Genomic DNA, 25,597 nt, shown 5'->3' with positions numbered 1-25,597 from the left:
TAACCAAATCTTAATCCATCAATTGTCTTCTATCCCACGACTCCAATTTTCTCAGGAGCCTCTCATGAGGAACTTTGTTAAAAGCTTTCTGGAAATCTAGATATATTATATCAACCAGGTCGCCCAAGGAATCAACAATATCTGTCCATCAGGGACAGAGTAACACTCCAAAAATGTTAACCAATAGGTTTAAATTTGGCACACTGCAGAAATTGGTAAAAGAGACATCAAAGTTCCAAGAAATAAGATTCAAATCTCCATACCCCTTCTCCCCCCCCTCACCCCCCCCCAAAAAAAAGAAGGCCCAAGCATTTCTATGGAAGCAGGAGTTCCGTCTGTTTTAGCATACAAAATTTTATGGAATGGTATAAAATTTGGCAGGTGGATAAAATGATAAGAACATAAGAACATAAGCAGTGCCTCCGCCGGGTCAGACCATAGGTCCATCCTGCCCAGCAGTCCGCTCCCGCGGTGGCCCAAACAGGTCACGACCTGTCTGAATCACCAGAAGGGGCCTCTTTGCCACCTTGGTTTCCCATTGAGTCCTATCTTCCCATCGAAGTCCTAACCCTCTGGTCTTGCACATGCACGACCTGGTTGGATTTCTATACTTATTACCTGGTTAGCTTTCTATACCTGTGTTAGCTTTCTATACCTGTGTTACATCCCAGCACCTCTCTCAGTATCCCACGATAGATAAGAAAATAAAAGTTCCAAAATGGCCCAGTGCAATTTCATTAGGGCAAGAGGGGGGAGGGAAGATTTTTATTTATTTGAGGTAGCAGGTTTGACTTTTTATGAGATTAAGTCCTTGAGTGCCGAGTTTCCAATACCAACATTGTGCTAGCATAAATTAATGTATTTTCACATATATACCCTGCACACAAATAAAACCCATATCCTTCTATAACCCGCAGAAAAAAATAAATTAGGTAAAAAGTATTTTATATTGCCTGCACCCTTGTACTCCCCGCATAGGTTAAGTTCTTGCTGTTGAGCTGTGCAGGAGTGTAGACATGGGTGACCAAGGCACACTACCAATGCTAGGCTGGAGAAAAAGCAAAGTCAATATAAAGGATAGTTTTACTGTAAAGTTCCAATAGTCCAAAAAGAAAGTCATATACAGCTGATTTCAAATTATCATCAGTTGAATATGCAAAACATGTCAGCATGGGTTCAGATCTTGCCTCACCAATTGTATTTACTTCTTTAAAGGTGTGAATAAACATGTGGATAAAGGTGAGCCGGTTTATGTAGTGTATCTAGCTTTCAGAAAGCTTTTAACAAAGTTCCTCATGAGAGGTTCCTGAGAAAATTAGAGTGTCACAGGATAGGAGGCAATGTTCAGTTGTGAATTAGAAATTGGTCATTGGACAGAAAACAGAGGGTAAGGTTAATGGACAATGAAGGAGGATAAATAGTGGAGTGCCACAGGTATCTGTACTGGGACCGGTGCTATTCAACTTATTTATAAACTAGTCTTTAAACCCGTTACATTAGCAGGTGTTACAATAGATGTGTCTATCTGTCTTTCTTTCTTTCTGTCTCTCTCTCTCTCCTTGGCTGCTGTCTTTCTTTCTGTCTATCTCTCTCTCTTTGGCCGCTTTCTGTCTTTCTTTCTTTCTGTGTCTCTCCTTGACCACTGTCTATGTGTCTGTCTTTCTGTCTCTTTCTCTCTCTCGTTGGCTGCTGTCTGTCTTTCTGTCTCTCTCTCTCTCCTTGGCCGCTGTCGTATTTTGCTGTCTGTCTCCTTGGCCCCTGTGTCTGTCTGTCTTTTTTTGCTGTGTCTCTCCTTGGCCGCTGTCTGTCTGTCTGTCTTTTTTTCTGTGTCTCTCTCTCTCTCCTTGTCTGCTGTCCGGTTTTTTTTCTTTCAATCTCTCTCTCTGGCCCCCTGTCCTTCTGTGTGTGTCTTTCACTGCCACCTTTTCTGGGGATGTCGGGTAGGATCGGGATGTCGGGGGAATATTGGGGATGTTAGGGGTGATGTCAATTATCGTGCCCCTTCTCCCACCTACCATTTTTTTTTTTTTTTAATTTATCAACCGTTGCGTTGGAAACAGCAACCGGCACAGAATAACTGCTGCTGGGTAAAGTAAACCGCCACTCCCTGCAAATCGAACATGTAAGCACTGAACACACACATGCTTTATCAACTTCTCTGCTTTACAATACAATTTCTCTGCCAGCCATGGAGCTACAGACGCATGGAACCACCAGGTTTGAGGTGCACATGCGCGCTAAGGGAATTATTATAGCAGATGATCTGGAAATTAAAGGGCTCCTTTTAGCACACGCACCGGATTAGCGCATGCAATAGCGTGTGCTAGCCGAAAAACTCTTGCTCAAGAGGAGGCAGTAGCGGCTAGCTCGCGCTATTCCACGTGTTAAGGCCCTAACCCACCTTCGTAAAAGGAGCCCAAAATGATGAGTGAGGTGATTAAATCTGCAGATGACACTAAACTGTTCAAAGTTGTTAAAATACATATGGACTATGAAAAACTGCAGAAAGGTCGGAAGACCAAATGGCAGATGAAATTTAACGTAAAAGCAAAGTGATGCACATTGGGAAGAATAACACAAATCATAGTTACCAGGTGCTAGGTTCCACCTTAGGGGGCAGCACCCAAGAAAAAGATCTAGAGGACACTCGAAGTTACATGGGAATACTTTTAAAATAGTTTTCACTCTTATAATAGTTAAGATCTGGAACATATTGCCAGAGGATGTGATAAGAGCGGTTAATGTAGCTGGTATTAAAAAAATGTTTAGACAATTTCTTATATGAAAAGTCCATAGTTTGCTATTGAGACAGACATGTGGGAAACCACCAAACGTCCTGGGATCAGTAACATGGAGTGTTACTACTGTTTGGGTTTCTGTCAGGTACTTGTGACTGTTACAAATGGATACTATACTAGATGGACAATTTATCTGACCTTATATGGCTATTCTTATGTTCTTATCATGATCCCTCGGCGCTGACAAGAATGATGTTGCATCCTGGCACACCTTTGGTGTTGGGCCCAATTCAGGTTATTCCAATGGGACTCTATTGGCACCTGATGTTGAGGCAGAGAAAGACCTCCTTGATGCTACTATTTTTGCCAGGTTCTTGTGACCTGGGTTTGGCCACCATGAAGATGGAATATTGGGCTAGATCAGGGGTAGGGAACTCCGGTCCTCGAGAGCCATATTCCAGTCGGGTTTTCAGGATTTCCCCAATGATTATGCATTGAAAGCAATGCATGCAAATAGATCTCATGCATATTCATTGGGGAAATCCTGAAAACCCAACTGGAATACGGCTCTCGAGGACCGGAGTTCCCTACCCCTGGGCTAGATGGACTATTGGTCATAGAAACTTAGAGTATGATGGCAGAAAAGGACCGGCGGCCCAACAAATCTGCCCACTCAAGAACCCTCCCTCATCAAATCCGACCTCCCTCAACAAGTCTGTCCACTCAAGAGTCCCCACTCACATGAGAATCTATCTTGCAAGCATAACTCTGTAGCGACCCCACTTGTTTGTCCCATCGTCTCTTGAAGTCGAGCACACTACTGGCCTCGACCACCTGGCGTGGTAGATAATTCCATCGATCAATCACCCTTTCGGTGAAGTAGTATTTCCTGGCGTCTCCATGAAATCTTCCCCCTTTAAGTTTTAGCAGATGCCCTCTTGTCACAGTGGGACTCTTAAGAAAAAAGATTTCTTCCTCCACTTCAATGCGGCCCTGATGTATTTGAATGTTTCTATCATGTCCCCTCTTTCTCTGCATTCTTCGAGAGAATATAAGCGCAGTCTAGTAAGACGTTCTTCATATGGGAGATCCTTAAGTCCTGAGACCATCCTAGTGGCTGGCCATTCTCTGAATCGACTCTATCCTCTTCACATCCTTTTGATAATGCAGCCTCCAGAACAGGACACAGTACTCCAGATGCGGTCTCACTATGGATCTGTACAACGGCAGTATGACTTCAGGCTTTCGGCTGATAAAGCTCCTTTTGATGCAACCCAGCATTTGTCTAGCCTTTGCTGAAGCTTTCTCCACCTGATTTGCAGCTTTCATGTCTTCTCGGATGAGTACTCCCAAGTCCCTTTCTGCAGTAGTTCTCGTTAACTTTTCACCATTCAAGGTGTATGTTCTGCATGGATTTCCGCTTCCGAGATGCATTACTTTATATTTCTTGGCATTAAAGTTTAGTTGCCAAGTACTGGACCATTGTTCCAGTAAAAGTAGGTCCTGCTCCATAGTGTTGGGCCTGGTTGCGCTGTCAGGTTCTGTTGCCCTGGCCACAACGTTGCATAGTTTAGCATCATCGGCAAATAATGTAATTTTGCCTCGAAGTCCCTGAGTCAGATCCCTTATTAAGATCTTAAACAGCATCGGGCCCAAGACCGAGCCTTGTGGCACTCCGCTGGTCACTTTTAACATTTTTGAGGGAATACCATTTACCATCACCCTTTGTAGCCTGCCGCTAAGCCAGTCTTTTACCCATGCTGTCAGTGTTTCTCCTAGTCCTAATGTGTTCATCTTGTTCAATAACCTACAGTGTGGGACACTATCAAAAACCTTGCTGAAGTCTAAATACACGATGTCCAGGGATTCGCCCCTATCCAGTTTTTTTGTTACCCAGTCGAAGAAGCTTATTAGATTGGATTGACAAGACTTTCCCTTCGTAAAGCCATGCTGGTGGGGATCCCTTAATTTTTCACCATCCAGAATCGTGTCCAATCTGTTTTTAATCAACGTTTCCATGAGTTTGCTCACCATTGATGTGAGACTCACCGGTCTATAATTTTCAGCCTCTGACCTACATCTCTTTTTGTGGAGTGAGATAATGTTGGCAGTTTTCCAGTCCAGGGGCACTTTTCCCTTGCTTAGGGAAAGATTGAAGAGCTCGGCTAACGGTTCTGCCAGGACATCTCTCAATTCTCGAAGTACCCTAGGGTGTAGATTATTCGGGCCCATTGCTTTGTTAACTTTTAGTTTTGATAGCTCGCGGTAGACGTCTCTTGTGGTAAATTCCATGTCTCAGAATGGATCCTCCGCGCTCCCCTTCGTTTGTAGCTGAGGACCTGATCCTGATGCTTCGCAAGTGAAGACTGAGCAGAAATAATTAGAGTAGTTCTGCTTTGTCTGCATCCGAGTCTGTAAAGTTGCAGTTAGGTTTCCTTAGGCGCCCAATATCGCTTGTGTTCTTCTTCCCATCACTAAAGTATTTAAAAAAGGATTTCTCCCCTTTTTTTTACCTACCTAGCTATGTTTTCTTCCATCCGGAGTTTGGCCTCTCTGACTGTCATTTTAATTTTTCTGGATTTCGCTAGGTAGGTTTCTTTAGCTTCCAGTCGATGTGATTGCTTGTAGGTAACGAAAGCTTTTTTCTTTTGCTTTACTAGTTCTGAGATCTCCACTGAGAACCACTGTGGTCTATTTTTTCTGCGTCGTTTGCTCACGGTTTTTATGTATATGTTGGTTGCTTCCTGCAGGGTAGATTTCAGCTCCACTGGTCTAATCCAGTAAGATTATTCTTGTGTTCTTATGTTCTTATGAAAGAACATGGAACTCTTGAGGCTGGGCATGTTTTCTGTTGATGAGAAATCTATCTATGAATGGAGCAAACAGAGGAAAAAAAATCAAAACAAATCCACTCTAGGAAATGTGCACGACATGGTAGATTGGTCCAATGGTCTTATCTGAAGGCAAATCTGAAACAGTGGGTACTTTCACAACAAGATCGTAGCATGATTATTTCTACCATCAGCATAAAACAGAAGGCTAAAGCACTGGCCATTAACATAAAGAGCCCTGACTTTTATGCAGGCATGAGCTCAGTGTATGCATAGGAATGACTTATGTATTTGAGCTAGAACTAAAGTGGATCAAAAGCTACCAAATGATTAGAAAGAGAATGGGTAGCTTTGATACATTTATGCAAGAAGAACATAAGAAAAATAACATGCAACCGGGAGACATGATCAACAAGGATGAAGTTCCAATGAGTTTTGATATTCCAAGCACAAAAACAGTTGCTGGGCGTGGCACAAAGACAGTGGCTGTAACAACTACTGGTCATGAACGGACAAGTTTCACTGTTGTGTTATCATGTACTGCAGATGGAACGAAGTTGAAAAGTCACCTTCAAACAAATAACTATGCGAAGTGAACAGTTCCCAAAGTCCACTATTATTAAGTGCAACAAAAAGGGACGGCCTAACTGAGGATATTATGAAGAACTGGATAAATGCATGTTTTCATGCTCACTCAGGTGGGATTTTCAACAAGAAATCGTTAATATTTGACTCTATGATGACCCATAAACTGGCCTCTTAAGAAAATGTTGAGTGCTGCTGGAGCCTATATAGCAGTAATCCCAGGTAGACTAATGTGCAAACTATAGTCTTTAGACATAGCTGTTAACCATGCATTTAAATGTCTTCTAAGGAGTGGGATAACTGGATGCATGAGGGCACATGCTCGTTCACTCATTCAGGTAAACAGAAACATGCTACATATGCAATAGTCTGCTGCTGGATTGACATTGCACGGCAAGCAGTAAAACCACATTCAATTATCAATGGATTTCAAAAAGTAGGTATACTTGCAGAAGAAAAGTTATATGATTGTACCGATGAAGAGGAATATGAATTCAATAATGACAAAGTGGAAGTATTCACTGCAGAACATTTCAACTACACAGATGATGATATAAACTTTGAAGGTTTTCCTTCTAGCAATGTAGAAGACAATGTTTGCTATGCTTTGCTTAATAATAATGATAATTTTAAGAAACTGTTATAAATTTATTCAAGTTCCCTTTGTTTAATATTACATTTAGTTTAAAGATCAGGGTGACACATGCAATAAGGGAAATCAGCAGGAAGAAAAAAACACTCATATCACTGTGTATACCAGGGGTGTCGAAGTCGGTCCTCGAGGGCCGCAATCCAGTCGGGTTTTCAAGATTTCCCCAATGAATATGCATGAGATCTATGTGCATGCACTGCTTTCAATGCATATTCATTGGGGAAATTCTGAAAACCCGACTGGATTGCGGCCCTCGAGGACCGACTTCGACACCTGTGGTGTATACAATTACACAATCCTTTTTCCAAAATTCCAAAAAACAAGTTTCAGCACCCAATGTAACATGTTGAAAACCACACAGGTGCATACATCTCTCCTTTTCTCTGCGCTCTTCACTGAAGTCCTCTTTTTCAAGGAATTTTATAGCTAACTGCTAGTTCTCTTTTAATCCTTCAGGATTAAAAAATGAAAGATTCAAAAGTTTCTATATCTGAAAGGTCTTTAGAAAGGAATGTTAATCTCAAAGAAGCATTGGATAATTCAGCACCATTGAAATCTTTGCAAATAAAATATTCTTCTAGATCAGAAGTGTCAAAGTCTCTCCTTGAGGGCCGCAATCCAGTCGGGTTTTCAGGATTTCCCCAATGAATATGCATGAGATCTATGTGCATGCACTGCTTTCAATGCATATTCATTGGGGAAATCCTGAAAACCCGACTGGATTGCGGCCCTCAAGGAGGGACTTTGACACCCCTGTTCTAGATCAAAAAATGTTTGGTATAGTAATGATCTTATTTATATCTTTTAAGTGCCAATTTAGGCAATCTGAGCGAAGATGGTGTCGAAATCCTACAAAAATGTCTTTTTTTGGTATTTAAATCAAACAGCATATTCATATAAAAAAGCTGTTACTAAAGCGAAAAAAAAAACATATTATAGATCCAAAATTTTTTTAAAATGCTCCAAATACAAGAGTTTTTTTGGTGCTTTTTTTTAGATAATATCTTTATTGGACCAAACAGTATAGCCAAAACACAACAAACACATGCTCTGAAAAAAAAGACAAGAATCCAGAACAGAAGGAAACACAAGAGGTCCAATAAAAGGAAGAAGTACCAGTAAGCAGCCTGCAGTGCTCAGCCACGCCATGGCAAATTGGTAGCTCTTTTTCAAGAACCCAACCCAGGCTAAGAGCCATCCAGCACCCCCTCATCCATTCCCTAATCTACAAAAGTAAGTTTTAAAATCGCTCACTACTTATCTACTATAATAAAACCCTAAGCGCGCATGCGTACTCTTACCTGCGTGTTCCATCTTCCGTGATTTGTAGGTCCCTGGCAGGCAGGAGTGAGCATGCGCGCTAGAAGACACCAGGACTCCTCCCTAGCCCCAGCCACACTGACCGGCTTCGGCCCCAAGGGCCTCTCATGGAGCCCCTCTTCCTGCCCAGCATGGATGGCGGCGGTGGCAGCAATGCCGGGAGCAGGCCAGTACCAGGGTGACTTGAGGCGGCTGTCGACTTGAGGCACACACAGCGGCTGTCGGCATGTGCAGGCCACGTCGGCTTGAGGCGGCTCTCGGTGCATGCAGGCAGTTGAGCTGTGGCGAAAGGCGTCATGCGGGTGCTGACATGACAGGAGGGCAGATGCGAACAGAAGTAGGATGCTGGACAGGGGGAGTAGGCAAGGGATGCTGCTGGACAGGGAGAGCATGAAAGAGATGCTGCTGCACAGGGGGGTAAAAGAAAGGGAGAAGGCCTACTGCTGAACAGAGGGAACAGGGAAGAGGTGCTGCTGGACAGGGGAGTAAAAGAAAGGGAGAAGGCCTACTGCTGAACAAGGGGAGCAGGGAAGAGGTGCTGCTGGACAGGGGGGAGGTAAAACGAAGGGAGAAGGGCTGCTGCTGGATAGGGGGAGCAGTGAAAGGGTGGTGGTGGACAGCTGAGGAAAGAGAGAGACAGAAAGAAAGACAGACAGAAAGAAAGAGGCCAAGGAGAGAGTAAGAAAGAAAGACAGACACACACATCTATTCTAGCACCCGTTAATTTAACGGGCTGCAAGACTAGTAATCAGAATAATAGTTGTTTAGAACAAATTCCTACTGCACATTTCTTGCATCATATTTTCGCATCAAAATTAGAGATATTAGGAATTCTATTCAGATAGTAGTTTCACCTATTTCTGATTCAGAAAATTGTTCTTTTATTTCAATTTCTTGTAGTACTCTGAAAATGTTTAATTTACCATCATCTTCTGAGATTTCTAAAATTATTTTTAGTCTCCATACTACTACTTTGCCCTCTGATCCAATCCCTACTGCACTTCTTAAACATGGTCTTCCAACCTTTTTGCCTTTATTCAAGCAATGATTTACACTAGCTTAACTCTAGGAATTGTTCCCCAGAATTGGAAACAAGCATATCTTAGACCAGTTTATCGCAACTGTGTGCCACGAGATGCTGGGGGGGGGAGGAGGAGAGGCACTGGCTGACTGCTACAGGACATGCCTCTCACAGTAAGAGGAACATCCTGTAGGCAACCAGCCAGCGCCTCTCCTTCTCTCCATGTGTCTTCCCTGCCGGTACAATCCACTGGCAGCTCAGAACCCATCTGGAGGGACTTTGTGCATGCGCAGATGCAGACTAAAGATGATGCATGTTAAGACTGGTTTATGTTTGCAGGTATTGCTCCAGTTCCATCAGTATATGGTTGGCTGACCTGAGATGACAAACCTTAAGCATTGTTCTATGTTTGTGTGACATTTTACAGAATGCTTTATTTTTAAGTAAAAATTTGCTGGCAATCTTATTTGCCCTTTTCTGACTTAAACATAACCATTCCAAAATCTGAAAAATGCCTGGTCCCAACAATTTTGGACAAAAGGATTGTATACCTGTACAGTGAAATATAAGAAATCATCAGTGCTTCTCCCTGTGCTTTATGACCCCCCACCCCCCCAAAAAAAAAGAAAAATGCACCAACCACAAAAACTACCCCTACAACAGCTTCACTGACCCACCACTCCACAATCCAACCATTTACAACATATACTCTAAAACTACAACACAAAGGCCAGCACTAATACAAACACCCCATCACTACCATATCCAACAACCCACCGGCATTACAGACACACATTCAGCCATATTGCACATACTCTGAATGCTTCTGTAGCAGGTCAGAAAAGCTATCTTGAATACTTTTACCTGTGATCCAGTCAGCCGCATTCAAAAGTATACACTAATGACAGCCTCACTTGTGTTACATTGTATCAATTCATACAACAATAGGATAAAGATAGATCTCTCTGCTATGTAGTGCATTTCAAAGCAAAGACCCAACCATGAGCACCAAGAAGCAAACAAACAAACAAAACATCCAAGACAAAACTATAAAAGGCTGATGATTGGGAGATGGTTATAAAAAAATTGTTTAGAATTTTAATATCCCTTGGAGTATGGTCAGGAAGTCTGCTTAGACCAGGTTCTTCCTTCAAATTGAATGAAAATGCAAGGAGATGGCTTCTCCATTCTGTCCCTTATCTGTCAATTCAGGAAAAACTATGGCCATGTGGCTGAAGAAAAATTAACAGAACATTTTGGTCTGAACACAAAAATACATTTGGTGCAAACCTAACAAGCACATCACCCAAAGAACACCATCTTTACTGTGAAGCATAGGAAGTTGTAGCATTATGTTTTGGGAATGTTTCATCAGCAGGCAATGAAGAATTTGTCAGGACAGAAGGGACAATGAATGAAGAACATACTGAAAAATCCTTGATTAAAACCCGCTGCAAGAAAGCTGAAACCAGGACAGAAGCAGAAGTAGGTTATAGAAATGGTCAGGAACCACTTCACAGGTCATAGACCTGATGGGCCGCCGCGGGAGCGGACCGCTGGGCGCGATGGACCTCTGGTCTGACCCAGTGGAGGCAACTTCTTATGTTCTTATCTATTAGCATGACAGGGACCTGAAGTAGCCAGTCAGAGCTGGAGTGGTATGGCTGGGCTAAGGAATTAAAAAAGCAGAGATGGGGTAGTTACTTTCTTAAAAGTACTTAAAAAGTAAAAGTATTGGTAAAAGGTACAGCTCTCAAAACTACTTTTTAATTACAAGGTAAAAAGTATTCCTAACAAGCTGGACCACAGAATCTAGTATGTTTACAAGCAACACTGTATTGTAATTATGTACAAATCAAAATGTCTAACTCTCTGTAGGTACAATAGAACAGAATCTTAATAAATGAAATTACATCTAAATTATACAGTCCAACAGACCCCCCCCCCCCCATACCAAACCATAAAATCCATCAGAATGAAATATAAAACATTTAACTAGTGAGCACCAGTATTAAATACAGTGCAGAGAAAGTTTCCTCTCCAGATATTTCAGAGAAATCTACAGGCCCCGATCACTGTGCACATGGTGAAGTGCTGGAAAGGAGACCCCAGGCAGGCTCCTAGCAGGACATGACAATGGCTGCAGGGGAGTAGGCTTCATACCAATGCCACTGAAGTGGCTACTGACTGGCGCCTGGGGCTGGAGAACAATGTGTCTGGACTGTCCAAATAAGACAGCCAAAAAAAATCCCAATCTGCTAAATAATTAACCAGTGGACTAAGGTAAATATTAAACAACTGTGGCAACAAACTGCTGCCCCCCTCCCCCCCGGGAAAGGATTCCTTACCATCTTTTCTTACATGATGGCCTCCTTTTATGAAACTGCGATAGCAGTTTCTAGCACGGGGAGCCGCGCTGCTCCCGAGACTCATTGAGTTCCTATGAGTGTCCGGAGCAGGACGGGCCATTCAGCACGGCTCCCCACGCTAGAAACTGCTATTGCAGTTTCATAAAAGAGGGGGTTTATTTGTTAAACTTGCTCTAGCAAAATATTTATTAGAATTTATTTACTGCCTTTTTGAAGGAATTCACTCAAGACGATGTACAGCAAGAATAAGTCAAACATAAGAAATAGACAATTACATCAATAAAAATATTCAAATTAATAAGCAAAGAATGGCAAATTAGGGCAAATTAGGGATGAATTAGTTTAAGTTCAATTTATTTAATATACCACAAATATAAAACCCAGGGTAAATCTAAGCGGTTTACAATAAAAGTTTAAAATAAATAAATATAAAAATTAAATAGGGTAGGGAACATAAAATACAGTTAAACAATCAAGCCAACTAGGAAATATGAGGAAAGGATAGAGTCGATAGGTTACAATAAACAAAAAAGGCTGGGGAAAGGGAAGGAATGAATATGGTAAGGGAAAAAATTAAAGTTAGTTCTGTCCACATTAGTTGAGATAAATCCAAAGATGGAACTTTAGAGAAAGGTTACCCAGAAGATTAAGAACAGAAAGCCAAGGAGAAGTAGTATTCCTTTAGTTGTGACTTGAAATTCGCAAATGATTTTTCTGAATGGAGATAAAAAGGCAGAGAATTCCAGAGAGTGGGAGCCATGACAGAAAATCAAGGAAGAGGGAATGACTAATAACTGTTGTTGTGAAGATCGTAAAGACTTTTGGCGAGTCTGAAACCAGAAAACTACCGTATTTTTTGCTCCATAAGACACACTTTTTTCCCCCCCAAAAAAGTGGGTGGAAAAAAGGGTGCATCTATGGAGCGAATACCCACCCCCATTACCTTATTTAGACCGCCACCCACCCACTGCTGCTGCTGCTACTGGTCGCTTGTTGCCACAAGTAGAGGAAGGTAAAGGCCAGGCGGGTGCAGCGATTGCACGCCACCGGCCCAGAAGTCTTACCTTCAACATCAGAATTGACATCAGGGGTAAAGCTTCTGGGCTGGCAGCATGCAATCACTACACCCACCTGGTCTTTCCCAGCAATTCATTCCATTCGTCCCTCACTCACGAGCCACAGCGAGACCATGGCTTGCGGTGCCACATTGATGAGTTTGACCTGCTGCTGAGCCAGGAGTCGTCCCCCCTTGCTGCTTCGTCGTGTCCTCACAGCGGCAGCAGCAGGAGGTAATTAAATCCAGTGAGCAGACGGGCTTGGGGGTGGGGAAGAGGACAGAGGCTGGAAGGCAGTGAGGGGAACATAGGAGGGAGGGAGGAAGGGATAACTGTTGGGCCTGAGGAAGGAAAGAAACAAATCACCAGACAACAAAGGTAGGAAAAATGATTTTATTTTCAATTTAGTGATCAAAATGTGTCAGTTTTGAGAATTTATATCTGCTGTCTATATTTTGCACTATATTTGTCTAAAGTTGTTACTTACTGTCTTGACATCTGTGCCCTGTCCCGGCCTACTACTAGACCACCAGAGGGGGGACAGGGTGCAGAGCCTAGCAAGGAATGTGGGGTTGGGGTAGAGCCTGGCAGGGCAAAGAATGTTTTTTTCCTTGTTTTCCTCTAAATCTAGGGTGTGTCTTATGTGTCTACCAGGCCATGGTGCGCCCTCACCTGGAGTACTACAGCCAGCACTGGTCGTCATACATGAAGAAAGACACGGTACTACTCGAAAGAGTCCAGAGAAGAGCAACTAAAATGACTAAGGGGCTAGAGGAGCTTCCGTACAGTGAGAGATTAGAGAAACTGGGCCTTTTCTCCTTTGAAAAGTGGAGTCTGAGAGGAGACATGATCGAAACATTCAAAATACTGAATGGAATAGACTTAGTAGATAAAGACAGACTGTTCACACTCTCCAAGGTAGGGAGAACAAGAGAGCATTCTCTAAAGTTGAAAGGGGATAAATTATGTACAAACGTAAGGAAGTTCTTCACGTGGAGAGCTGGAACGCTCTTCCAGAGTCTGTTGCAGGAGAAAACACCCTCCAGGGTTTCAAGACTGAGCTAGACAAGTTCCTGCTGAACTGGGATGTACACAGGTGAGGCTGGACTCATTTTAGAGCACTGGTCTTTGACCTGGGGGCCACCGTGTAAGCGGACTGCTGGGCAGGATGGACCACTGGTCTGACCCAGCAGCGGTAATTCTTATGTTCTTATCTCAGGTGCGTCTTATGGAGCAAAAAAATACAATATATAGAAAAGAAGAAAGACCACTTGATAGAATCTGATGAGAAAGAATATTATATTTAAAAAGAACATAAGAACATAACATAAGAACATAAGAATTGCCACTGCTGAGTCAGACCAGTGGTCCATCATGCCCATCAGTCTGCTCATGTGGCAGCCCTCTGGTCTAAGACCAGCACCCTAACTGAGACTAGCCCTACCAGCGCACGTTCTTCAACAGAAACTTGTCTAACTTTGTCTTGAAGGGATGTGATATGACATTGGTAGGATGTGTTCTGATTTTAGACGTAGTGTGATGTGATCAAACTTAGAAAAGCGATGAAGTAATTTTACAGCAGTGTTCTGGACTAATTGTAAATGATATAATCGATATTTCGGAAGCCAAATGAAAATGGAATTACAATAGGCAAGTTTGCTCAGAACGAGGGAATGTATAAGAATATGGAGTGAACTTTGTTGAAGAAATGAGCGAATGGATCGAATTTGTCTGAAAGCATAGAAAGATTAAGAAACCAATCTAGAAATATGAAAATGAAAACTTAGGGTGTTATCTATTGTTACACCTAAGGTTTTGGATGAGAATTCTATGCAGACTCCTTTCATGGTGAAATATAGTATGTGTTCTAGTAAATTATTTAAGGAAAAAAGCAACACTGCTGTCTTTTGAAAATTGACCTTGAGCTTATTTTTAGTAAGCCACTCTGCAATGGCATCCAACTTTGCAGAAATTGATGAGTAGGATACAAGAGAATATGTATCTAGGGGAAAGATAAACTGAATATCGTCTGCCTAAATGTAGAATGTAAAGCCCAAGGACTGAAGAATGGGAGTGAGTAGTGCAAGGAAAATATTAATGGACCCAGGATAGAACCCTGTGGTACATCTGATTTCATTGGTTAAGGATGAGAAAAAGTGTTGGAATAATTTACTGAGTAAGTGCGGTCAGCCAGGTATGACAAACAGCACAGTTACTTACCGTAACAGGTGTTATCCAGGGACAGCAGGCATATATTCTCACATGTGGGTGACGTCATCTACGGAGCCCCGATGCGGAAGCATTTTCAAGCAAACTTGATTGAAGATTTAAGTTTGCTCTGCTGCTCCACGCATGCGTGCCTTCCTGCTCCACTAGGGGGTGCATCCCCTCGTGGTCTCCAGTTCATTTAACTAGCAAAGAAGCCAACCTTGGGGAGGTGGGCGGGTTGTGCTGTCCCTGGATAACACCTGTTACGGTAAGTAACTGTGCTTTATCCCAGGACAAGCAGGCATGATATTCTCACATGTGGGTGACCTCCAAGCTATCTGAAAAGGGATGGAGGGAAGTTGGCAATTTAAGCAAATAGATTTCGTAAAACCGATTGGCCGAACCGGCCATCGCTCCTGGACAGTGAGTCCAGACAGTAGTGGGAGGTAAAGGTATGAACCGAAGACCATGTGGCAGCCTTGCAGATTTCCTCAATAGGTGTGGACCTGAGGAAAGCTACGGAGGCTGCCATCGCTCGGACTTTGTGTCCCGTTACTCGACCATGCAGCGCGAGACCAGCCTGAGCGTAGCAAAAGGACATGCAATCGGCCAACCAGTTGGACAAGGTGCGTTTGGAAACTGGGTGACCTAACCGGTTTGGGTCGAAGGACAAAAACAGTTGTGGGACCTTCCGGTGTGACTGAGTGCATTGGAGGTAAAAGGCCAACGCTCTCTTGCAGTCAAGAGTGTGGAGCGCCACTTCTCCGGGGTGAGAGTGGGGCTTGGGAAAGAACACAGGTAAGACAATGGACTGATTGAGATGAAAATCAGACACTACTTTAGGCAAGAACTTTGGATGGGTGCAGAGTACCACCTTGTCGTGATGGAATACCGTGAAGGGTGGGTCCGCTACCAGAGCTTGTAACTCACTAACCCATCGGGCGGAAGTGAGCGCGAGCAGGAAAATCACCTTCCAAGTGAGGAATTTTGGATGGCATTTGTCTAGGGGCTCAAATGGGGGTTTCATTAGTTGAGCCAGAACCACGTTAAGGTCCCAAACCACCGGAGGAGGTTTGAGAGGAGGGTGGACATTCAGAAGACCCTTCATGAAGCGAGAGACTAAGGGATGGAGCGAGAGGGCTTTCCCTTCCAGGGGCTGATGAAAGGCCGCGATCGCACTGAGGTGTACTCGAATGGAGTTGGTCTTTAGGCCGGAATGAGATAATTGAAGTAGATAGTCAAGGACCAGAGGGACAGGGACCGACACTGGGTCCTGGCTGTGGGAGGAGCACCAGGTTGAGAATCTGGTCCACTTTTGGGAGTAGCAGGTTCTCGTCGAGGTTTTTCTAGAGGCCTCCAATATCTCCTTGACTGATTGAGACACGGGGAGAGCAGTCAGGGGGAGAGAAACCAAGCATTCAGATGAAGAGATTGAAGATTGGGATGTAACAGCGAACCCTGACCCTGTGATAGTAGAGAGGGAAACAGAGGCAGAGGCAGTGGATCTCTGACACTGAGTTGAAGTAGAAGGGAAAACCATGGCTGGCGTGGCCAGCGCGGGGCAATCAGGATCAGGGTGGCTTGTACTGTTTTCAGGTGGACCAGCGTCTGCAGTATCAGAGGAAACAGCGGGAACGCGTACAGGAACCTTCCCTCCCAGTCGAGGAGGAAGGCGTCGGCCTCGAGCCGGTCCGGGGAGTACATCCGGGAGCAGAAGAGAGGCAGCTTGTGGTTGTGGGGGGACGCGAATAGATCTATTTGAGGTGTCCCCCACTTTTCGAACACTTGTCGTAGAATCTGAGAGTGCAGTGACCACTCGTGTGGCTGGAGGAGGCGGCTGAGTCTGTCCGCCAGACAGTTTTGTTCTCCTTGTATGTACACCGCTCGAAGGAAGGTGTTGTTGGAGATTGCCCATTTCCAGAGGCGCAGAGCTTCCCGACAAAGGGACCAAGACCCTGTTCCCCCTTGTTTGTTTATGTAGTACATTGCTACCTGGTTGTCGGTTTGGATGAGAACCACTCGGTCGTGGAGCAGATGTTGAAAAGCTACAGCTGCGAGATAGATGGCCCGAAGCTCTAGCACGTTGATGTGGCAGCAACGGTCCTCTGCTGACCACATCCCTTGAGTGCGTAGGCCGTCCAGATGGGCTCCCCAAGCGTACTCCGACGAGTCCGTGGTGAGTACCTTGCTGTGGGGTGGGGTGAGGAAGAGCAAACCTTTGGAAAGATTTGAAGAGTCGGCCCACCAGCGGAGCAATCGTTGCAAGGAAGGCGTCACTGTCACGGGACGGTCGATCGGGTCCCGGTCTTGACGCCATTGAGAGGCCAGGGTCCATTGAGGAATTCTCAGATGGAGGCGGGCGAAGGCTGTGACAAGGACGGTGGAGGCCATGTGGCCCAGAAGAATCATCATCTGCCGAGCTGATACCGAGGTCAGCAGGGAAATCCTTCGACTCAGACTTACTAACGCCTCTAGGCTTGGAGGGGGGAGGAAGGAACGGAGGCGAACCGTATCCAGCGTGGCCCCGATGAACTGTAGGGACTGGGAGGGGCGTAGTTGGGATTTTGGGAAGTTTATCTCGAACCCCAGACTTTGTAGGTAGATAATAGTCTGTTGGGTCGCTGAGATAACCCCTTCCCTGGACGGGGCTTTGATCAGCCAGTCGTCCAGGTAGGGGAATACCTGAAGGCCCTGGGAGCGTAAGGAAGCTGCGACCACCACGAGGCACTTGGTGAAGACCCGAGGTGACGATGCTAGGCCAAAGGGGAGGACACGGTATTGTAGGTGCCAGTCCCCTACCTGAAAACGCAAGAACTTGCGGTGAGCGGGGTGCACTGGGACATGTGTGTACGCCTCCTTCAGATCGAGGGAGCAGAGCCAGTCGCCCTCGTTGATCAGGGGGTAGAGGGTCGGTAGGGAAAGCATCCGAAATTTTTCCCGTACCAGAAATTTGTTGAGGCGTCTCAAGTCTAGTATTGGGCGTAGGTCTCCCGTTTTCTTCGGTACCAGGAAGTAACGGGAGTAGAAGCCCTTCCCCCGTTGGCCGGGGGGAACCTTCTCCACTGCTCTTAGGCGAAGCAGGTCTCGAGCTTCGGAGAGGAGTAGGGGTAGCTGCGTCCGGTTGGGAGGGCAATTCCTTGGGGGGTTGTCCGGAGGAATGGCCCGAAAGTTGAGAGAGTATCCTGATGAGATCACGCCAAGGACCCATGCGTCCGACGTGACTTGTTCCCAGCGAGGATAAAAGTCTTTGAGGCGACCCCCGATGGGAAGGAGGCCTGGGATTATGGCGGAGGGGGCCCGCCCCCTTCCGCGTATCCCGTCAAAAGGACGGGGATGGTTTGGTAGTCGCAGGCGGTTGGGACTTGGGTAGAGCCCGATGGTGGGCCTGTGGGCGCCTGGGTGGAGGCCGCGAAAAGGCAGGAGTGGATTTTTGTGGGTATCGGCGCGGAGGGGCCCTGAACGGCCTGGACGCGGTCGGTTTAGGCTTTTGCCGGACGAGGGAGGCGAACGAGCGTTCGTGTTCGGAGAGGCGTTTTGTAGCCGCCTCGATAGTGTCATCGAACAGTTCTTTTCCCACGCAGGGGAGGTTAGCCAACCGGTCCTGCAAGTTGGGGTCCATGTCGACCAGGCGCAGCCAAGCTAGTCGGCGCATGGCGATAGCAAAGGCTGCCTCTCTGGAGGAGAGTTCGAAGCCATCGTAGGCCGCGTGGAATAGATGGAGGCGCAGGTTGGAGAGGGACTCTAAAAGCAGGTCAAATGCTCCTTGCCGGGAGGCCGGTAGGTCAGTCTCAAAGGCTCTCAATAGTCCAATGAGGTGTTTGAGGTAGGATGTGAAGGTGAAAGTGTAGCTTTGCACCCTAGAGGCCATCATTGCATTTTGATATAGTCTCCTGCCGAACTTGTCCAGGGTTCGGCCCTCTCGGCCTGGGGGGACCGCAGCTGAGACCCGGGATGGGTGAGCCTTTTTCAAGGAGGATTCTACTAGCAGCGACTGGTGGGAGAGCTGTGGTTGTTCGAATCCCGGGTAGGGTACTGTGCGGTACTTGGTCTCCATTTTGGAGGGTACGGCTGTGACCATGTAGGGGGTCTCCAGGTTCCTGAAGAAGGCCTGTTGGAGTACCGGGTTAGGTGGTAAGCGAAGGGACTCTCTGGGCAGTGATGGCATATCCAGCTCCGCTAGGTACTCCTTAGAGCACAGGTGTCGAAGTTGGTCCTCGAGGGCCGCAATCCAGTCGGGTTTTCAGAATTTCCCCAATGAATATGCATTGAAAGCAGTGCATGCACATAGATCTCATGCATATTCATTGGGGAAATCTTGAAAACCCGACTGGATTGCGGCCCTCGAGGACCGACTTCGACACCCCTGCCTTAGAGTATCTGGAGTCGGACTGGAGGTCTAAGTCCAAAGCGTGGCCCATGTCCTGGACAAAGCGAGTGAAGGATGGGCGGGATGTTCCCGGGGCCCCGTGCGGGGTCGGTGAACAAGACCTCTGTCGGGTGGAGAAGGATGGGGAGGCTTCCCTCGAGTAGCGAGGTTCCTGCTCCGATCCACGCTCCGAGACCGGGGAAGCACTGTGAGAGTGTTCCGGGGTCGTCGATCTTCGGCGTCTCGAGGAGCCCCTCGGAGACGATGCCGGGGTTCGGGGTACCGATCGATGTCAAATCGGTGACCTCGACCCGGACTCCCTCGGAGATGTCCCGGTCCGAGGGGGAGTTCGGAGGAGGCGCGGGTTGGAGAGTGATAACTCAGCCACCCTTAGTGGTCCCGTACGAGGTGTAGGAGAACGGCCTCGTAGAGTTGGTGAACCTCGGGCCTTCTTGGAGGTACAGCTGATCGAGGTTTCTGTCGTTTTAGCACGACGTTTTGCCCTGCGGCGGTCTGCGGAGGGAGAGCGTCTCGGGCGCCTCGGCGAGGAGTCCGAGGAGGATGGGATGCGGCGAAGCTTGCGCACTTTTCCCCGAGGTTGCTCGATGCGAGGCTCAGGCTGGTCTGGCACCTATGGGGTCGAGGTCGAGGCCGATTGTAACTGGGCCATTGCAGCGGACAGCTCCGACGAGATCATCGCTCGAAGTAGGTCCTGGAAGACGGGCACGGACAGCATCGAAGGCATGTCCACTGCCTCGGTGCACTCCACCGGGGGCGACCTCGTATCAGAGTATTCCCGTGTGGTGGAGGCACGGCCCGAAGGCTTGGAGGGCTTAGCCGGGGCTGTAAGCATGGGGCTTCCGCCATGCGTCGACGGTGTCCCCGAGGCTGGCTTCTTCGATGTTATGGAACCTGAAGAAGGAAGAGGGGACTTACCCGGGGCCGAGGCTTTCTGCTGTCCCGAGGGCTTCGGATTCGGGTCTCGGGGCGGTGCCGAGATATTCGGGGCCGAGGTCAAGGCAGGAGCCGAGGCCGGGGCCGACCTCGAGGCCGAGGTAGAGGGTTGGTCCGGGGCGAAAAGGTCCGCCATGCGGGCTTTTCTTCGACGGAGGGCCCGGTTCTGGAAAGTAGCGCACTGGGGGCAGGAGTCGGTTGGATGAGCCGCCCCCAGGCAGAGGATGCACCGGCGATGCGGGTCTGTGATGGAAAGAAGCCGCTCACACCGGGTGTACTTTTTAAAGCCGGTCAAAGGCCGGGACATAGAATCGAAAGTAGCCGCGGCTCGAGTAGCCACGCGGCCACGGGGACCCGGAAGCCTCCGGGTCGTCAAAAATGAAGCAGGAATCAAGTTGAAAAGTAAAGAATTCGCGCACAGCGACTTAATCGAGAAAAAAACAAGAAAAATCGCGGTGCTAGAAGGCAGTTGGGGCAGAGCCTGAAAAACACGACTTCTAGGCTTAGCGGAAAATTTTGAACTGGAGACCATGAGGGGATGCACCCCCTAGTGGAGCAGGAAGGCACGCATGCGTGGAGCAGCAGAGCAAACTTAAATCTTCAATCAAGTTTGCTTGAAAATGCTTCCGCATCAGGGCTCAGTAGATGACGTCACCCACATGTGAGAATATCATGCCTGCTTGTCCTGGGATAACAAATGTTCCCCATTTTCTTAGGGCTCCTTTTACAAAGCTGCGCTAGCGGTTTAGTGTAATAGCACGCACTAAACCACCGGCCGCGCTAGTCGCTACCGCCTCCTTTCGAGCAGGCGGTAGTTTTTCGGCCAGCGCAGGGGTTAGCGCGTGATGAAAAGTTGCGCATATTAAACCCGCTAGTGCGGCTTTGTAAAAGGAGCCCTTAGTTTAGATAAGTTTTTATTTTTTAAATATTTCTTTTTTATATACATTTCATTTTATTGTAAACCGTTTAGATCTGTATGATAAACGGTATATCAAAAATAAAGAAACTTGAAACTAGAAGAGCCAGACCGTTGACTTGCAGATCTTCTAAACATTGTAACAAGATATTGTGATCCACCACGTCAAAGGCTGCCGACATATCTAAGGAAAATAAAACAACATCTCGGCCACTATCCCAAATTTGTCTGATCTAATTTAATAATCCAAGAAGATTATCCAAGAAGATGTTTAGTGAAGTTACCCAGCAACCCAAGTTAATACTTCTCCAGATCAACCTACCACTCATTAGAACATAAGAACATAAGCATCGCCTCTGCAGAGTCAGACCATAGGTCCATCATGCCCAGCTGCCCGCTCCCGCGGCGGCCCTCCAGGTCAAAGACCTGTTAGTGATCTTTTACTTAAAACATTTTGCCTTGTATGGTATCCTAATAACCATACCCCTCAATCCCTCTTACCTTCAGGAATTCGTCCAATCTCGTTTTGAACCCCAAAATCGTACTCTGCTCTACCACCTCTTCTGGAAGTGCGTTCCAGGTGTCCACCACCCTCTGAGTGAAGAAGAACTTCCTAGCATTTGTTCTGAATCTGTCTCCCTTCAATTTCTTCCAGTGCCCTCTTGTTATTGTTGCCCCCGCCAGTCTGAAGAATCTGTCCCTCTCAACCTTGTCTATACCCTTCATGATCTTGTAAGTTTCTATCATGTCCCCTCTAAGTCTCCGTTTTTCCAAGGAAATAGATCAACTGGCCTGAATAACTAGAAACCCTCGCTTCTCTCCAGGTTCAGGGATCCTTTTACAAAGGTGCGTTAGGGCCTTGACGTGCAGAATAGCGCACACTAAATTGCCCCGTGCACTAGCTGCTACCGCCTCCTTTTAAGAAGGCGGTAGTTTTTCAGTTAGCGCACACTATAGCGTGCATTAATCCGGTGCATGCACAAAAAATTCTAGCGTACCTTTGTAAAAGGAGCCCTCAGTCTACAGATGAAAATGTGATTGCAAACACTTCTAAATTAACATTGTCAGTATACAAGATCCAAAAATGCAGAACTTTGTACTCTTATTTTTACAAATTCATTTTATTCAAGCCATGACTTTCTCCCTATATCAATCAGTTGTGCCCTATTAAGCCAATTATTAACAATAATTTGGGCTAAATAAAATTAAGGACTGTATAAGTAATCAAAAAATAATTTTGTAATAGTTATCTCACCAAGGAACAGAACTAGAAATGGTGATATTTGGTCTCGTGTGTGTTTGGCCTAGACATAAATTTTTCCTACACTGTTTTACAGAAATATGCACTAGTTTCAGATAAATCCATTTGTGTTATGTACTCTTCTAGTTCTTCCGCCTGTCTGTTAAGTAAAATGGCCATTGGAGCTATTCTAAAAACAACCTACACATGACAACACTAGCATGGGAAGACTATGTCACACTGTGTCAAAACAAGTACTAAATATCAAACACAGCCTCGAGACTTTACAACTTTTATTAGTGACTAGTTCAAGATGTAATTCTATCCTAAAGAATCTCATATACACAACACACTGCTAATGCAATCTTTCCAAATACATATTTCTCAAACTCAAGACTTAAAATATGTTAGATACAGATATAGATAGTGACCTCTGCCTTAAACATGGGGTAATTCAAAATAAACAAACAGGCCCCCACATTAAGAAACCTGGGTGGCAAATAAACACACACAGCTGTCAGGGTTATTATTCTTATTTGTCAATTATACTGTCCAAGAGAAGCAGAGTGCTTATACAAAAGCAGAATTACTCTGAACTGCAGCAGACATATTACAGTGAATTCACTTATGTTACTTGAATATAAGCTCTATTTATATAAATGTTTTGTTTCTCAAGCCAGAATCTTCTACTTGCTTTTTATTCAAGAAATTCATCAAAACTGCAATAGGCTACACTGCAAACAAAAAGCCCAGTATCAGCTAAAATAAAAAGTTAACATAAACAATTTAAAAACCAAATCAAAAGGTCAACACTGCCATAACTTTCAGATTGAAGAAAGATACAATTTCTGAGAGGATAAGCGTTATCTTAACAGCTTGCCTCTTTTTTCTCAATGGTAGCTTATGGATCTAATGGTTTTTAAGTTAACAATAATATTAAAGCCAAGTTTGCAAACTTAAAAATTCTTGTAGCACATACTTTTTGAGAAACTAAATTAATTATCATGTAATACTTCTTTAAGACTACGTGTGGAAGATCCGTGTAAGATTGTAGCTAGTCTCAAATAAAGCAGAAGCAATCGGCTACAATTTATCCTTTACTACAAATTTGACTCTACCATAAAGAAAAGGGGAAACAAAATAAATAAAGAGAAATCAATCATTTCAAAGACTACAAAGGCAACCCAAATCCCACGACATGTAAGCCGGTTTTGACTTGGGTACAATAAGAGAACCAAAAGCAGAGCAAAACCGGAGAGGGAGGCTCCCTGGGAAGGTTGCGAAGCTGTACATCCGGGGCGCCGAGCAAAAGCCGGGGCCCTGCCGGAAAGCCGGCAATGTCACGCCGGCGCCCCGGGCACAGCGCCCTCGCCCTGGCTCCCGGCCCGCCGAGGCGCCACTTACGTGGAAAGCTTCCTGGTCCAGAAGAGCACCCCGGGCCAGAGCTCGCGCAGCTGCACGGCGCGGCCCAGGTTGCCTTTGATCTCGGCCAGCAGCGCATTGGACTCGCGGTCGAGCCTCTCCGCGTAGGGCAGGAGCCGGTTGTAGGCGATCTCCTTCTGAGGGGCGAAGCCTAGGCGCTCGGCCCGCTCCTCCGCGCTCATGCTCCGGGGCTCGCGCTCTCTCTCTCTCTCTCGCGCGCGCTCTCTCTTCCTGCCGCCCCAACCCCTGACTCTTTGAGGAAGTGGAGGCGACCCCTCGTTCCTTTACGAGCTCTTTTTTTCTCTTCTCTGTCTGGGTGTCGCGGGTCCGGCTGCGCTCTGCGCCCACCGCAGCCGCTCTTCCCGCGGCTCTCAGTTTCTGCCTAGTCTGTTAGTGACGACCCAGCAACCGAAAGAGGAGACGTCAGGCCGGCGGCTCGTGACTGGCCCTCGCACGTCACTTCCCGTCGCATTGGTTCTCCTCTGCGGGGAGCCGGCGGCCGGCGGAGAGGGAATTCTTTGTCGAGGAGGGTGATGGGAAAGGGTTTGCGGTTACAAAGGAGGCGGTTGGATGTTGCTCTTGTCGGGAGTCGAGCTGGCACATCAGAAATAAGATTGCCGAGTGTCAGTCTTTAATTAAAAAAAATATATATTTAAGGCATAGGAATCAGTTCTATGGGTGTAATTAGCAAGCTCTCTTAATCCCTATTGTACCTTCCCCTACATAACTACTTTCCTATAACCAATGTAGTTCTTTTCCTATTTTTTTCCTTTTGTATCAAGTTAGTCTTTGTCTAAGTTGGTTTAATTGTAAGCTGTAAAGTAATGATTATGTTTTTTATTATGTACATCGCCTAGAAATTTTATAGGCGGTGCTATCAAATTTTAAATAAACATGAACCCTCATTATGAGTCTAAAGAAGGCTCAATTATAAATACAGTTGCACCTGAACCTTAGTCTGAAATGTTTCTTTTTTCATAACTTATGCACAAGGCTTGTTTCCAGGGTCCTGGGCACAGGAACTGGGACCTAGTACCTATATGTGAACATAGGGATGATTGGCTATAAGGCCAGCTCTCTGCTAAATAGCAATTGTAGAGGCTGGGAATTACCTTTGTTTTCTCCTCCGCTGAGTCTAGGCATAATAAGGCCAGCTGTGCACCAAATAGCAATGGTAAAATATGCCTTAAAAAAACCACTTTGAAAAAACTGATAAATAAAAATCTTGTATAGGTTCCCTTGACTAGACAAGCCTCCTCTTTGTAATGGGTGGTTTAATCCATCTGCTTTGACCCTGGGGATAAAGCACTTGGATTCAGGAGTGGTGTTATACTGGGGCGCTATGTAGAAATTTGGAAGGGGCATCAAAGACTAGCAGCAGGTTGTATCTTCCTCAGATTTAGACAGGCTTGGGGCCCAAGCCAACGACCCTATTTGCATCCCTTAGAGCCGGCCTTCTTGAATCTTACTTGCCATTTCCCATGTGGACTTGGACCTGAGGTTACTGGGGAGTGAAGTAACTTGCCCAAGGCCACAAGGAGTGTCAGTGGGAGAACTGAGGTCTGAATGTTTCCCTGATTGACTAAATTGCATTTTTAACCACTCATTATGATGCTGCGCTGCTCCTAATTGTATGGAGTGACAGGTTGCATACTGTGGTGACCCATGAATTGCTTGCAAAGATTCACATCCCAAAATTCAAGAAGGGGCATCCTCAGCCTCTTATTCAGATCTTACATTTGGTCCTAAGTTTTAAAAAGGCTGAACATTTGTCTGTCCTGTAGTCAGCACTGGAAAGGGTGCAGTTTTATGGGTAGGTACCAGAGAATATAAGTTTGAATCTCTATTCCAAGGTATGTATTAAGGAGAACTCTTTCAGATATTGACACATGAAATGTATACCGTATTTGCACCTTTTTG

General features: G+C 45.8%; 1 protein-coding gene across 2 annotated transcripts in view; it reads right to left on the bottom strand.

The window, feature by feature from the left end:
- The window catches only part of PSME4 (proteasome activator subunit 4), a 418,332-nt gene extending 394,107 nt beyond the window's left edge, over positions 1-24,225 (bottom strand). The window contains exon 1 of one of the 2 annotated variants that reach the window (XM_033936116.1): positions 23,660-24,225. In XM_033936116.1, the coding sequence (XP_033792007.1) occupies positions 23,660-23,859 (200 nt within the window). In that variant the 5' untranslated portion in view covers positions 23,860-24,225. The remainder of the gene's footprint in view (positions 1-23,659) is intronic. The other variant, XM_033936117.1, reaches the window with a different exon arrangement.
- Between the last annotated feature and the right edge of the window lie 1,372 nt (positions 24,226-25,597).

This window comes from Geotrypetes seraphini, chromosome 3, assembly GCF_902459505.1.
Source record: "Geotrypetes seraphini chromosome 3, aGeoSer1.1, whole genome shotgun sequence".
Lineage (NCBI taxonomy): Eukaryota > Metazoa > Chordata > Amphibia > Gymnophiona > Dermophiidae > Geotrypetes > Geotrypetes seraphini.
The sequence above is the reverse complement of the archived record's forward strand: the minus strand, read 5'-3'. Positions and strand labels throughout refer to the sequence as shown.